Here is a 16,715-nt window from a genome sequence, read left to right as displayed (position 1 = left end):
ACAGTTCTCCAGCTTCGTGCAGCAGTTATGCCATCGACATCTATAGAGATAAGGTAGCATTGAATAGGAGGGATCTTTTCGCTTCTGAACAGGAAAGTTCCTCCTACTCCCAAAGGATGATGGGTCTTGTAGCTGTCTGGATCTTGTTAGCCGAAGAACAGCTAAGTCCACTTGGGCCTTTGCGTCAGCCACTTGCAGATGTATTTACTTTTCCCTTGTAGTTAAGATTCGGACGTCAAAACGACCACATCAGTCACTGTTCGAATGGGCTGTGTATCTGTCCGTAGGATCATATCCTCTCCAGACAAATCTAGCATGGTTCACCTATCGATCTTGTTTAGACCAAAAACTTGTTTTGCCATGTTACAACATTTTCATCGGCGTCTCCAACAGCCCTATGTGGGTGTAGCGCAAGCAGCCGGTTATTTTTTGACCTCAATAGATAACCGAGACTTGTGCAAGCCTCTACAGACTGGATGGGAAGCGGGCCGGCACCCTATGCCACGTCAGTTTTTGTACGTGTGACCCTGGTAGCCACACAACCCAATCCTGCAACTATTTTCCTTAATTTCCTCCCCTCCCGTCCGCCGCTCCATCATTCCCCTGCCTACCACTCTAGATCACGACTAGAGCATGCCCTCTCCCGACACCGACCATTTCGGCATGCCTTCAAAAAAGAAGGCGACGGCGCTGGCGAAGCCTCGCAAGGCCCCGTTGAAGGGGAAGCCAGCGACGCTGGTAAAGCCTCGCAAGGCCCAGTTGAAGGAGAAGCTGGCGACCATGATGGAGGGCGAGTCGACCAACGAGCATAGTGTCGGATCTTGACGACATACTTCAAGAGGCGCCGCAAGGCCAGTGAGACCAATCAGGCTGCATTAGAGGTGGAGACGTTGGCGGCGCAGGTCTTTCTCCTGCCTCGGAGGACATGCAATCCAAAGGCACGTGCGGTTACTGCGCTGTTACCGGTCGCAGTCGTGAGAGCCAACAAGCCGGTGGTTTTTCAAGGATCGCATCCCCGTCGTCGCTGGCATTATTCACCGAGCCGCCGCCGGTGATTGACAAGCCGGATGTGATGGAGGTGCCTGCACCGTTCACACCGTTTACTCGACCTATTTGGCTATGAAACCTAAGTTGTTTTGGTAGCCGGACTACGATGACGATTTCGTGGCCGGATGTGTTGGCCGAACTTAGATTTGTATTATCTATTCGAAAAACTTAGTTTCAATTTCTAGCCATATTTGTGAGTATTAATTTATTTCGGGCCGAAGTTTCTATTGAGGCTAGCCTATCTATTGGAATCGTCCGGTGTGGGGAGTCCCTCCCTATACTAGCAGTAGGGATGTTGTGCCGGCGCTCTCAGTAGCCCCGTGCCAGCGCCAATTTAGCAGACGCGTTTGACGGAAATGAATCCGAGTTGTTGAGTTAGCCTGGCCTGGCCGTTTGGCTGGGTCCGTTTTGTCTGTCGTTGTCACGGGAAGGCTCTGCTCTCACGGTCACGGGGTGACCAGAGTGACTGGAATAGTCTGTGAGGAGATGACCATGAGCGCGAGATTTGTGCATCGTCTTTTTCGAAAGTCTCCGACCACACATGACCCAGCAGGGCAGAAGATCCAAAGCCATAGTTGCCAACTGCCATGGCAGAAAGCTCATGTATTTTATCATTCATTTTTGCCTTTAAAACCTTTTTTACTTTTGAATGGAAGGAACGAAGCAAAGCAATTGCTCTCAGGATACAAGTGGTAACAAGAGTATATATTATTGGAAAGCTGCCATGATCTTTTCCACTCTTGGGCAACCCGTTTCTTTCCCTTTTTCACCATTACACAGAGACAGATAGCACCATTTTGCTTTGCGAGGTTAATAACTTATCCCCCAGAGTCCAGAACAGATGGAACATTAATCTTATGATGATCCAACCGAATGAATAATAGTTGATGTTGAAGAGGCCCTAGGGCTAGCTGTGGAGGATAGCCGGGTGGCAGAAGGCGCCGTTGAGCCAGCCGTCGGTGATCTTCTTGTAGGCGGCCTCGGTGAGGTGGATGCCGTCCCAGCTGAGGTGCGACGCCGGGCTGGCGCAGGCGGAGGCGCCGGACATCCCGCAGCGCGCCGCGTTGGCGTAGTTGTACTTGCCTCCGCCCGAACCGCAGCACGCCTCGAACACGGAGCTGAAACCTGCAGCACATGGAGATGGAGCACAATCACCATTAGAGATGGGTGGCCGTGCTGGTTTCTAGCTTTTACGCGACGATGATGATGACTTGAGGAAGATTCGTAATTTCGTTCGAGAACGTGCGGGCATATGCTGCATGTTGTTGAGGCATGTGTTTGGTTGGGGAACACACTGGCTGTTTCCTCTGCTACTGCAACTGAGCTGATTTTTTTTTTATAAAAAAAGCTAGTATATCAACGAAATCCGCGGATCTACCATTAATTATTTCCCCATAATTGGATGGCCTGTATAAAACTGATCGTGAGCCAACCGTGTGGTGTGTGTGACCCATGTCGGGCCGCGATCTCGTCCAATTTTTTTATGCGCCGCCGCATGCAGGAGCAGGAGCCCCAACGGGAGGAATCCGACAGCAGCAGCAGCAGCCCCATTGCGCCCGATCGTGCACGGCCTGCAATCACGGATCGAACAATCCGACGATGTATTTAAGCCAAGCACGTTGCCTGTCCCGTGCTAGCGTCCTGCTACGTACTGTCCTGTTCGGACCAAGCGCGGCCAAAGTCTGCTCTGCGCCGACGCCCTCCGGGGAGGGGTCCAAACTCCAGAGTCCAGAGCAGGTCACGGCAAGTTTGAAATCTAGCTAGCCAGCCAGCCAGCCACAGTACCCGCCAAGCTCTAGCAAGCGTGTGGGGCCGGGAACCGAGAGCGTACCGTATTTGCTTGGGCTCCTGACCATGTCGTAGACGCCGGCGTAGAAGTCGGCGTACATGATGCGGGCGGACTTGTATTTGCTCTGCAGCGATGAAATCTTGGTCTGCAGCTGGTTGTTGTGGTTGGTGGAGAGGTCGTTGAACTTCTTGAGGCAGCCGAGCGAGTCGTAGTCGGCGGCGCTGGAGGTGCCGTAGATGGTGAGGTAGATGGGGAAGCAGCCGATGGGGAGCACCCCCGGCACCACGATGTCCGTCGCGCCCAGCGCGATCAGCTTCTCCACGCCGTCGCCGATGGTGGAGATGATCTGCGGGGTGTACGTGCTCGCCTGGTCCGTGTTGTAGTTGCCGAACAGCATCGCGTTGTAGTCGTTGCCCCCGAACTCGCCGAAGATGAACAGCGAGTTCGCCAGGTAGCTCTTGCAGCCTGCAGCACATGGAGCAGCTTGGTCAGAACTCAGGAGGAGCCGTGAAAAGTGAAGTCTTTTTTGGTGGGGGGCAGCGGCAACGGCTAGATGTCTGTCCGGCCAGACAGAGGGTTTGAAGAAAGGAAAGGGAAGGGGAGCGCTTACTGCTGCCGCAGACGGTGGAGGTGATCTGCTGGAACCACTGGATTTGGAAGCTGATGGGCCCGTTGTTCCAGATCTTGTCCGACAGCCCCAGCGACCGGAAGAAGGGGGCGTCCATGGCGGTGGCGCCGGTGATGGCCATGTTGGCGCCCTTCTTGAAGTCGGCGCTCGTGGACTTGGAGGGGGGAAGGAACGGCAGCCCGAACTGGTTGCTCAGGAAGTCCACGATCACGCGCCCGTCGCTGCAGCGGCAGGTCGGCTTGCCGAAGTAGGTCTCGCCGTAGGGCGGCTGCGTGAAGGTGATCGCCGACGGGCGGCCGTTCGTGCACAGGTTGCCCGTGTCAGTGATCGAGTCGCCGAAGCTGTACACCGCATTGTACTTCTGCGCCGACGCTGCTGCGACGAGCAGCGACGCGCACAGCGCCGCCAGCAGCAGCGGCTGCTGATTCTTCGTCAGCGACGGCGGCGCCATCACCGCGCGCGGCGAGAAAGCTACTGCTACCGTGAGGGAAAGTGGAGAGGAAGAGGATCAATGGCGCCTCTGCACAGGTCAGCAGGGCAGAGAAAGCAGAGCAGAGCACTTTGAATGAATGGCTGGATTGAACCAGGGGCTGCGCCTTTTATAGGCCCCGCGCGCGAGGCTCCGACTCGTCAATGCATTTTCCAGCTCGACGATCAGGATGGGACATCACGCGCATATACAACTAGATTTTTCAGATATGTAGGTAGGCATATATACATGCCCACGTACAACCACCGTCGCTGCTACACTCTAGCACCCGTGTGGCCGTGTGGGCTGTGTAGCTTATACCGTTACCTTACCGATAGGAATTTCTTGTTACGCACTCTAGCACCCGTCTGACTTGCTGGTTGTTGCAGACTATGTTATGTCACAAGTAATGTCGGATACAACTATTGCAGATGGATGATGTAACCATCATTGCTAGCTAATAAAGCACGTTTGAAGTTTTTTTTTCATAAAAAGGTATGCTGCTATCAGAGATTACCTGAGGCTAGCATGGGCTTTGTACTTTGCAGGTAGAATTTTCTCCCGGTCATTTTGATATATTGTGCGTTTTTTTCGAGTTCGTATGCAACCACAAATCCAGTTTGATGATTTGGCAATGCAATTTTACAAAAAAAGTCAAAATTCATGTTTGTTAATTCTCAGTGGTACTAGATGACATAATACATGGGCACCTCGAATGATTTTATTTTTTGAAATTTCTATCTATTTTTTTTCTATTTTACAGAGCGTGGAAAGCAAAAAACCCTACACATTCTGTGGCGTATATGCCAATACGTGCCACAGAAATTTGGACTTCCGTGGCACATATTGCCACATGCGCCACAAAATTGTGGCCTCGTGAAGTCAGTGGTGGCCCCCACAAGAAATTCTGTGGCGCATGTACCAACATGCGCCACAAAATTTTGACTTTCTGTGACGCATGTGGGCAAATGGGTCACATAATTCCTTTCGCCCATGTGCAGTGCTGAACCCCATGTGGGCCCTATGAAGATTCTGTGGCGCATCCATCCACATGCGCCACAGGAGCATATTGTTTTGATGCGCCACGGAAATAATTTTGTGGAGCACGCACTTAGTGTGCCACAAAATATATTCCTATCTATAATGGTTTTGGTAGTAGTGCATTTTCCTAAAATGTGAGCGTGGGACCTAGAAATTTCTCCAAGCCCGTTCTAACCACAAGTGGGCGACATTTTTTTTGGACGACCCGTTGTGAAATCTCGCTTGACATGAGATGGCACACCACTGCACCCGGCCTCAGGAGGTGGTTTTTTTGTTGTTGTTTGCTCAGGAGGTGGTAGAACCGCCCTTGTATAACACTAGGATGGAGCAGGAGCGTATTTAGGCATTCCAAAAACTTAAAATAGCACATACCATATGGATTATGCTAGTTTTATAATGGTTTGAAGAATACATATCTTTAGATTTTTTTGATTAATTTCCGTGCCATAAACTATATTGCTTATATCAAGAAACAGATGAAGTATTTTTTTTAGAAACGGGAGCAAAAGTTTTACATTAATCTATTAATTAAGAATAAGTTTTACAAAAGTGCAAAATGTTCTTAGTTCCTATTACAACGATCTCTTTACCGGCATTATTTTGTCCAATCACTTAGGACCCGTTAGGACCCACAAGAAGCCCTCATTATTAACCTTCTCCAACTCTATGAGTAAGGTGAGAGGCGCCCGTGCCGAGGCCGACCGAACATTAGTAGAAAACGATGCTTTAGTTCCGGTTGGTAAGGGCATTTGGTCCCAATTTTTCAATCGGGATTATGAAATCGGGACTACCCGCAACCCACGTTCAACCGGGACTACGAAATCGGGACTAAAGCCCGCAACCCACGTGGAGGGCCTTTAGTCCGGTTTGTAACACCGGCCGGGACTAAAGGCCTCCATGTGTGTTTATTTATTCAATTTTTTCTAATTTTTTCCCACTTCCTCTTTTTTCTATTTTTTTAGAATTTATAGTAATTGAGTTATTTGACCAGTTTAGTCTCTAACTGCACTTAATCTCTAGTTAAATTATTTAGTCGTGGTCAAACTCCCCGAAAGGTCACCCATCCTCAAACTACTCCAGCACTAGCACGCTTAACTTCTGAATTCATTTCGTCATGCTTCCAAGCGCTTTGCACACGCGTTATTGATATTAGTACCATATCAATCCTATTAACCAGTTGATCACGATATCACACTTCTTTATTTCTTGAATTCCAAATAATTTTATTTAATAAACAAAAGTAATGATGTAATAATAATCTTGAATAAATAAATAACAATAATCTTTTTCAAAACCTAAAATCTGAAATTTTCATATTTTCCTTTGGCATGTTGAGAATCTAGAAATTGGCTAACCGGGGGTGAAATTGGATGTAAATGTTCGCGTAGATAATTTTCATATATTAAACTTTTTTCGAGTTTGTACGCAAAATATATTGCCATTTTACCCAAAAATATAGTTTTTTTTTGCAAAATAAGTGAAAATTGATGTTTGTTATTTTTCATAATAACTAGATCACCTAACCTACCTACATGTAAAGGGATTTTTAATTTTTAATTTTCTATCATTTTTTTGTACTATACATAGCTAAAAAAGGTGATCCAAGAAACCCCAAAAATGTTTAATCCGGGTTGGTGTCTCCAACCAGGACTGAAGGGTAGATCTTTAGTCCCGGTTGGGGACACCAACCGGGACTAAAGATGCTCGCACCGGCGGGGCCTGCCGCAACCCTTTAGTCCCGTTTGGTATCTCCAACCGGGACTAAAGGTTCCATTTAACCCGGGACTAAAACCGTGCGACGTCGTAGCCATTGAAACTGGAACTAATGTTCACATTAGTCTGGGTTCCAAATGCGCCCGGGACTAATGCTTCGTGTAGTTTTGAACAAAAGACATGTTTTCTACTATGGAACAATATCTGGAAGGCAAATATCGCAACAAAAGTTATGATCTTCGGTTGGAGAGCAACTAGAGACAACCTGGCGACACAAAGAAAAAAAGATGAGAAGGACTCTGAAAATTGATAGCATATGCAACATATGTGGAAGAGAAGATGAAGATAGCCACCATGCCATTGTTAACTGCACCAAACCAAGAGTACTGAGATATGAAATGAGAAAACACTGGCAGTTACCCCGAGGCTAATTTTCACTTTACCTTGCCAACCCGAGCAAGAAACAAACAAGTCAAACCTTAATGCTTCTTTGGCGCTCTTGGCACCTTCGAAATGACATTATTCATGAAAAGGGAGAAGAAGATTGCTAGATCAGTGACATTTCTTCTTGGATATGACAACTTCCTCAACGACACGATCCAGAACCCTAACTCAGGTTTGCCCTCACCCGTTTCCATGTCTTTTTCTGAACCTGGTTGCTCATATCATGTTTATGGCAGGAAAGAGACTCATATTAGTTTCGGCTGGGTTCCTCCAAGCCCTAGTAACTTGAAGATGAATGTCGATGCTAGCTTCAGTAAAGAGACTAGTGAGGCGGCGGCGGGTATTACTGTTCGTGACCACCTAGGTACGGTGGTGCTTGCTGCCAGTATCCAACTCCAAACCTGCAGAGATGCAGAGGAGGCAGAAGCGAACGTTGTCGGGGTTGGACTCAATCTTGCAATACCGAATGATCTGAACATGGAGAACGTTGAGTCAGACAATGCAGCTGTTGTCACCTCAATGAACAGCCTGGTGTCCAACGCCTCCATACACTGGCATGTGTACAAAGATATTAGAAAGCTAAGAGAGTCTTTTCCTGATCTGGTTGTTATTAAAGTTGGGAGCAACTGTAATAGACTTTTTTTTTCGATAAAACTGTAATAGACTAGCTCATGAGCTAGCACAACTAGCAAAAACGAGCGAGTCGAATGTTGTTTGGAAGCCACCGCTCCCTATCAACATTTTACATATGTGTAATCGTGTAAAACTGATGTCAGATTAATATATGTTTCATTCTCTCTCAAAAAAAGGGGAACCAACTTAACGGGCTGAAAAAAACCCCAGGAAAACTAGCTTGGAAACGGTTTGGCAAACGGTATTCCGCTTGCGAACCGGTAGCAGCCATCTTGCAGTCTTGCACCGTCGTCACAATAATTCGTGCTCATCGGTGGCAATTCATCACGATAGCCAAGCAAGAGCTAGCAGAGGCCTATATTTTTTCGAAAAGAAAAGAAAAGAAAAGGAGAGAGTAGAGGGCTTTAGCTGAGTCGTCATGAGTCATGAGTCATGAGCTGGTTACGAGCCTTTTTCTCTCCTCTGCTTTGTGCGCGCTAGCTCTGGCGACGTAGCCAAACTAGGAGAGGCTTTCCGGCGATCTCCATGTGATTTCGTGTTGCGCTTTAGTTCCGGTGGGCATGATGAAGCTTGCATACTTCACCTGAACGAGTAACCGAGATAAGGTCCAGCAAATTGACATTAGCACCGGTACGAGTCCCGTTTCTTGCGCGGCCGGAAGGGTTACTCGTCTTTCCTTTTGAATTTCCGTCACCCTTTTGCTTTGCTTTTGGTTGTTGTACTTTGTCATGGGCGTGGGACGTAGTAGGTTGGTTGCGAGGCTCGAGGTAGCAAGACGTAAAGGGGACCGGCACTCATGCATGCATCGACAATGTGTTTATTTGTGTGTTGCGTGTGCATTGCTGCTAGTAGTAGCTCTTTGTGGATATATGCAAGCTTAATTAGTTTAACCGGCGTCGTTGCTCTGATCCTCAGATCACCTTTCTTCAGCTCGACGAATAAATGGCTCATTATTATCCTTTTGCTTTGTCCATCTACGCAGGGAAGCGGAATGGAATGTGTCCACTTTGCGTGCAGAGACTGAGGTCCATCGTTGGCGACTGACAGGTGGTAGACACAATAGCAGAACCTTGGTGGTGGAATACTATTTTGTTTGTTTTCATGCATATATCCATCTGAGTAATCGCTGTCGAGACAAGTCTAACCTCCACATGTCGTTTCACACCGCTTGTAGCCACGGTACAAGTGGACGATGACGACGTACCCATCCTAACGGAGAACTCAGATGGGTGTGAAGAAGCACCTGCAAGAACCATCGTGGTGTATGCACACCCTAAGATTGACGCACCTTCACCATGATCGATTGATACCGCCGCCATTATAATAAAAGACTCCGAAATTCCAAGTGATCCCACAACAAATACCAATAAGTAAGTAAGTGTGATCTGCTAGCTAGCTGCAGCACAACATGACATTGACGCTGAAAGTGATTGGAGCAAGGCCCAACTCAAGAAACCGCTCGATGCATACAGAGCAGCAACACGACGTACTTGCCATGATAGTGCGTGATTTAATCAGGTCTTATATTATAGAGCCATCTAGGCAAAGCACTTTAGTTACCCAAGGTAACCTATCACGCCAGCTGACCACCGGCGACTTGTCGCCGCCACCACACGTACTTAACTAACGAACTTTCACTAGCTTACACGCACGTTTTGATCACTGATTGATTGGTCTCTTCCCTCATCATGCATGACTTTTTTCCCAAAATGAGAAACTTAGCCCCAGCCTCTACATCGATTGTTGCACGCATCCGTTTCATTGTAAAGTTTCATAGTTCTTAACGGAATGAGATAAATATAGGATGCTTATGCATGTCGAATCCTCTTAGACAGCCACGAACCACCTTGTTTGTAAGTAGCCCGGTAACCGTCTCCAATCGTTGCATCAGAATTCATATACATCTGCCGCGTCCCTGGCGTATATATATACATGGAATGTAAGTACTTCGTTTTACGACATGACTGGCGTCTCGGCGCTCTAGCTAGTAAGGATAGGAATTTCGTGTTACTGACAGGTAGCCTGACTTGCTGGTTATTGGAGACGATGATAGTACGGCACAAGTACTATGAATGGAAAGAGTTATCTTATGAGGTAGGAGTAAGATGCTATCAAAAGATTATGTAGGGCTAGCATGAACTTTGCACTTGTACAAATATGCAAGTAAATTATAGCATCATTAAGACACGAAAGTAAATCACGAAGTTCCATAAGCAAGTTATAACATTACAAAACTAGTTTGATCAATGTTTCCATCTTTCGTTTCGTAAAAGCGCACCATTCCTGGCATTTAGTTGTTTTGTCCATACTTGAACAAGCAAGTTATCAATCATGGATTACTTTCGAATTTCAGGAAAAAATGTGCCATTGATGGAAACATTGATCACACTAGTTTTAGGTACAAGCATATATAGCATCATATAATATACGAATACTTTAGGTACACAAGTACGCCATGCATTTATTCACAAAAAAATAATACTCTATTTGATTTAATATACTAGTATTAAATACTTACAGAATTCATTAATGTTAACCATTTGCAACACATAGATCTATGGATTATGTGCAAATAATGCATACGCTGATTATTTTTTCTACATGGAATAATCGAATTGTTGACCAACATTTTTCACAATTTTATAGAACAATTAGAAAATGGTTGCGATGATGTTTTATGTGCGGGAAATGTTTTTATGTGAAATTGTACGGCGGTGCAGGCGACCGAGGTCTGGTGATAAACTCATCTGACCGGTGCCCAATGCACCCTCATAACTATATGCAACCCCCAATAGAAAATGATATATGAACATGATAAAGAGGATTAACTTTGTGAAATTTATGTAAAAGCCAAGCCCGATAAAAAGAAGAGTACATAATGCACCCCCTCGAGTGAAATTTTCAAACGGACTCGCGTATTGGGGCATGACCAGCGTTGGTCGAGTCGGATGCAAGTAAATTGAGACAAAATGTGATGCACTGTTATGTTTAGCATTTCATGTCTCAGTTGACAAACAAATGATAACACTTTCCGATAATAACAAACAGGGTGACCCGGAAACTTCTCAAAGCTTGTGCGAACCACAAGTGGACAACACTTTTTTTTTTGACAAACCACCATGAAAAATCGCTTGCCGTAGGATTTTACGCCAGTGAACTCCCTAGTTGAGGAGGTGGTAGAATCACTCTTGTATAATACTACCATGGAGAGTTCACAGACAAGATATGGTGGTTATCGGAGTAGCTAGGTGAATGGATCCAATGTATCCCCTCTGTTTGATAATTTTGGTCATGGTTTAATTTAAACAACAATCATGATAAGAATTTTAAAACGAAGAAGTATATTTTATTGACTTAGGCTCGATCGCTCCACTATAACCGGCTCTAAAGATCTTTTGCTTGGGGTGACAGCTGCTAGCATTTAGACATGAGTTTAGAACGTAAAAAATGTTCTGAGCACTGGGTGTGTGGCTTTGCGGTGCACACGCTCTAGGAGTGGCTTGCCAGGTGGAAGCTCGGAGCCCCGTTCGCCCATCCCTGGTGAGTCCGTTTGTTAACAATTTGCACTCCCAGCAAAACATAGTGACGGGCTGAAAAAAAAACCTAATATTACTGTGTTTAATAGGTTGAGGCAAACTGGCTTGGAAACCGTTTAATACTTACAGGTCTTTGGGTTGGATTTGTTTGGCTTCCTTCAGAAAAACACAAAAGTGTGTCATGCAAGAAGAGAAAGAGTTTCAAGACATTTTTCTTTTCTTTGAAATGAGGATATACCCCGGCTTCTGCATCATGATGATGCACACGGTTTCAAGACATCGAAGAATTAATTTTGTAATTGCTGGAGGCAACACATGCATCTCTATCATGTACTATTTGTTTACATAAATATATGGTACTAAATTGTCGAAAACAAACTTGGAAACTGTTTAGCAAACGGTATTCTGCTTGCGAAAAACCGGTAGCCATCGATGTTGCACCGGCGTGACAATAATTTGCGCTCATCGGTGGCTACTCATCACGATAGCTATGCAAGGGCTAGCAGAGGCCTATATTTTTTCTAAAAGAAAAGAAAAGAAAAGAAAAGAAAAGGAGAGTAGAGTAGAGAGCTTTAGCTGAGTCGTCGTGAGTCATGAGCTGGGTTCAGGTACGATCCTTTTCTCCTCTGCTTTGCGCGCGCCCTTCGACGTAGCCAAAGCTAGCTGAGGCTTTCCGGCGATCTCCCCTGACTAATCGAGACGAGGCCCAGCTAACTAATTGACGTTTGTACGTGGCTGCGACGGGAAAATTGCGTCCGCGAAACGTACGAGAAACGGACGCGTGTCCGTCCCACGCGAATCCCGTCCCGCGCCACGCGCTCCGCCGCGAGTACCGTCCCGCGCCGCGCGAGTACGCGCGTCCGCGCGCGGGTACACCGTAGCTAGCCGCTCATCTCCTGCGCGAGTACGCGCTAGCTGGGCAATCTCCCTCACGAGCACCGTGCTTATCCGCCTAAAGTACGCGTACTCCCGCACGTAGCTAGCTCACTACATATATCCTCGTTTTCTTATCAAAACATAGGTACATTGACGCACACAAGCGAGTACCGAAGATACGCAAGACAAGAAATAAGTACAAATACGGATGACACGAATAAGTAAATGCACACGAAGAGAAGCAAGATACCACGCACAACACACGAAAGTATTGGAACACACAGGAAGCACAAGTACAGTCATGCACACGAGCAGATACATGCAGGCACACGAAGAAAGGTATGCTTCACGACAACACACGAAGATAAATAACACACGAATAGTACAAGTACAAATACGCAGCATTGTACGAGCAGTACAAACACGCATATGAGCAGTATGATCGTGAACACAAGCAAGTACATGTAAGAAATGCGCACACGCAGTACGATCGCGCGTAAATCTAGTACAATCTCGCACACGATCTGATTAAGCGAGTAAAGGGAAAAATTGCACCAAATACACTAAAAACAGAAGTACTTATCAGTTGAAACACGAGTACAGTTAGGTACACACCACAGGTACAATCATAATATTATTGGAAGTACGAAAAAAAAGTATCTTCAAACCTATCAACATGGGATCTAGTTTTGAATATCTCGACGCGAGGATCTCAAAAGTGAAAACGGTTCGCAATTTAGACTTACGGTTCTCAAGATATTTCATTTTAAAAATACAAATCTAGAAGAAAAAGGGAAAAACTGACACAACCCAGTCTTCTCTCTCCTCCCCCATCCCCACCTTGCTTCCCCTTGCGACACGTGGCGGGCAGGGAGACCACTTCCCAAGGATTTTCTGGCACCACAGCGCGCCACTTGTCGCGTGCGGAGCGAGTTGGTTTCCCTTCGCAAAGGTCAGCCTTTTTCTAGAGTTTTCGGGCTGCGACGAGTTCCGTTCCCCGACGGAAGGATTGTTGTCCCCCCGTTTTGAAATTCGGTCACTCTTTTTTGCTTTGCCTTTGATACGGAGTAGTTGTTTGTCATTTGTCATGGGCGTGGTAGTAGGTTGGTTGCGATGCTCGAGGTAGCAGCAAGACGTAAGGGGACCGGCACTCATGAACGATATATGCAAGCTTAATTAATTTGACCGGCGTCGTTGCTCCGATCCTCAGCTCACCTTTCTTTGGCTAGACGAATAAATGGCTCATGATTATCCTTTTGTTTTGTCTATCTACGCCATGCATGAAACGGGATGGAATGTGTCCACTTTGCGTGCGGAGCCTGAGGTCCATTGTTGATGACTGACTGGTGGTAGACACAAGAGCAATACGATTTTGTTTGTTTTTTAGGCATATATCCATCCGAGTGATCGCTGTCGAAACAAGCGTATTTCGTTTCGCACCACTGATTGCCACGGTACAAGTGGGTGATGAAGTGGATGCATCGGCGATCCATCGTCGTCCGGACCGAACCCATCCTAACGGAAATCCATGATCAATACCACCGCCATTATATTCAAGAACTCCGAAATCCCAAGTGATCCGGGAACAGACACCAATAGCTAAGCAAAGATAGCCGCAACACGACATACTTACCATGATTGTGCGGGATTCAATCAGGTCTTATATTACTATAGAGCTATATAGGCAGCGCACTTCAGTTACCCAACAAGGTAACCATCACGCCAGCTGAGTGTCACTAGAGTAGCATAATTGCCACCGGCGACTTCTCGCGACCACCGCACGTACTTAACGAACTTGCACTAGCTTACACGCACATCGATCACAGATTGATTGCTCTGTTGCCTCATCATGCATGACCCTTTCCCCCTAATTGCCCAAATGGAGAGCTTCACACTGGCATCTACATCAATTGATGCACACTACCAGTTTATTAAAAGTTTTATAGACGGATCTTCCATCAAATGAATAGAGATGAGGTGCTGGAGTATATATGTGCGACCAATCTTCCCACTTGTTATCGGATAAAGTTCTTTTAAATTTGATACTTGGAGAATTGTTTCGGCGCACGATGTTATAGAGTGAATGATACTGATACGCTAATGATTGCTCACCTAGCCATGAGTCTTCCCAGAATTGGGTCTTCTGTCCATTGCCAACATTAAGAGAGCCCCTGTGAGAAGAAATCATCTTTAATTCCCATCAACCCTTGCCAGAAAGGAGCATTAGTGGATTTTGCACTCACTTGTGACAGTGTTATAGTCCAAAATTATTTATTTTGCAGCTATTTTTGGCATACCCCCTCCCCATTTAAGAGTTTTAAAAGTTATTTTGTAGTCACTTATAATCTATTCTCGATACCTAACACTTCCAGCCTAAGACCCCTTGATCTTTTGGTCAGAAAATTATGCTGCATTTTTAGCCGATATTTACGCTTTAATTGACCGCTTTAGACATTTCTAGAAACATAGCCTAAACATCAGTAAACTAGTTAGGACGGAACTACACGCACTAGTCTGTCACGATATAAGAGCACACTAGTAGGGAAAGGCTCATCTGTGGCGCACCTAAATGCATATTATGTGGCGCATGAGCGGTGCGCCACAGAATCCTTATTATGTTCATGCGCCACAGAATTAAAACATTCTGTGGCGCACCTATGCCTCAGTGCGCCACAGAAATAGGTGCGCCACAGAATTAATCACTTGTATACACTATTTTGTACTGCTTGCTATACACATAGAGGTTATATACAACAATATACAGATATATTACACATGTTATATACAGCAGTATACATATATAAAATAAATAGTATGTACATTGCACAAATATAATATGAACATCATCATCACATTACTTAGAGCCCGATTGAGATACACATATAGTATCGATTCATACAAACTTTTACATACAAGTCTTAATTCATACAAAGTTCATCATCTCGAGATACAAATAGATGAGAGTCACTACGAGCATCATCGCGATGAAAGTGGTCTTCATCAGGTTTCTCCTCTGCTCCCTCCTCTCTCCCGATAGGCTCGCTTGCACCGCCCCCGAGTGTGTAGTGACTAACATGGAAGAAAAACCAAAATAAATGAAAAAGTTCAACACAAAAAAGAGCCAACTAGGATCGAATAAATAAATGCCTCATACATTATTGGTCAAAACAAATATTAACATTCAGGGATGGCGTAAATGAGGCCAAGTCCGATGCACAAGAGTTTGATATTTGTGCCATCTTACCAGGCTCACTTACGCCATCGCAAAGTGTACGGTGACCAAACATTCTAATCATCGGCACTATCTCGAAGAAAGACCAAAATAAACGAAGAAGGCCAAGTAGGATCGAATAAATAAATGCCTCATACATTGTTTCCCGACAAATATTAACATTCAGGGATGGAGTCAATGAGGCCTGGTAGGATGCACAAGAGATTGATATATGTGCCATCACACCAGGCTCACTGGCTCCACCACAGAGTGTACGAGTGACCAAGCATTTTATTCATCGGCACTAAAATGGAAGAAAGACCAAAGTTAATGAAGAATGCCAACTCAAATACGAGCCAAGTAGTATCAACTAGATATCATATGCCTCATACTTTGTTGGTCTAAACAAATACTAACATTTAGGGATGGTGTAAGCGAGGCCGAGTAGGATGCACAAGAGATTGATATTTGTGTCATCACACCAGGCTCGCTTGCACCAACCCCGAGTGTACATGTGACCAAATATTCTAATCATCGGTACTAAAATGGAAGAAAGACCAAAATAAACAAAGAATGCCAACTCAAATACGAACCAAGTAGTATAAACTAAATAGCATGCCTCATACTTTGTTGGTCAAAACAAATATTAACATTCATGGATGGGGTCAGCGAAGCCAAGTAGGATGCACACGAGATTGATATTTGTGTCATCACACCAGGTTCACTGGCCCCACCCTAGAGTGTACATGTGATCAAACATTCTAATCATCGGCAAGGAGGATTTGAATGATTATTTCTCTCAGTCTTGAACAGAGGTGTTGTTCACAATCATCACAGAGAATTAAAACCCAAGTTCATAGTATTTGTTCTCAGTTTACAAATATGTGCCTCAACCTATGCATCATTGGCTAGGCTAAGATAACAAGCATATATATGTTCTTACCAGTGTCCAACATCAATTCTAACCATGCATGGGCTGGATATCATCACCTTGCACCACACATAAATAAAAGTCAGATGATAAATGATCATCTATATCCAACAGTCAGGCGACCATAAACAAGCATACAAGCTTATAGAGCAAGCCAACCAAGTAGTACATAGCCACAATAAAGCCACATCTAGCAAACCAGCAAGCTCACATCAGGGAATAAATAAAAGCAGTCAAATCCATCTACCCTTCAACTAGACCTTGCCTAGGAGGATTTGAAGGATTATTTCTCTCAGTCTTGAACAGAGGTGCTGTTCACAATCATCACAGAGAATTAAAAGACAAGTCATAGTATTTGTTCTTAGTTTACAAATTTGTGCCTCACCCTATGCATCAT

The 16,715-nt window shown here is 45.3% G+C and overlaps 1 protein-coding gene across 1 annotated transcript; it reads right to left on the bottom strand.

Annotated features, from left to right (window-relative positions):
- Positions 1–1,731: 1,731 nt before the first annotated feature.
- On the bottom strand, positions 1,732–4,149 carry LOC127318124 (GDSL esterase/lipase At5g45910). Its single transcript, XM_051348751.2, has 3 exons — positions 3,447–4,149; positions 2,879–3,301; positions 1,732–2,172 (listed from the first exon to the last, which is right to left on the bottom strand). The coding sequence occupies exons 1-3, from the start codon at positions 3,913–3,915 to the stop codon at positions 1,955–1,957; spliced, it is 1,110 nt and encodes a 369-aa protein (XP_051204711.1). The 5' UTR covers positions 3,916–4,149; the 3' UTR covers positions 1,732–1,954.
- Between the last annotated feature and the right edge of the window lie 12,566 nt (positions 4,150–16,715).

Source organism: Lolium perenne, chromosome 7 (genome assembly GCF_019359855.2).
Source record: "Lolium perenne isolate Kyuss_39 chromosome 7, Kyuss_2.0, whole genome shotgun sequence".
NCBI lineage: Eukaryota > Viridiplantae > Streptophyta > Magnoliopsida > Poales > Poaceae > Lolium > Lolium perenne.
This window is presented reverse-complemented; position numbering and strand designations above follow the sequence as displayed.

Bases quoted from the DNA above. Each gene is read 5' to 3' on its own strand.
- LOC127318124 (XM_051348751.2), bottom strand. From the start codon at position 3,915: ATGGCGCCGCCGTCGCTGACGAAGAATCAGCAGCCGCTGCTGCTGGCG. The intron at 3,302-3,446 runs GTAAGCGCTCCC...CATGTGCTGCAG, and splicing joins CTCCACCGTCTGCGGCAGCA to GCTGCAAGAGCTACCTGGCG. The intron at 2,173-2,878 runs GTACGCTCTCGG...CATGTGCTGCAG, and splicing joins CAGGAGCCCAAGCAAATACG to GTTTCAGCTCCGTGTTCGAG.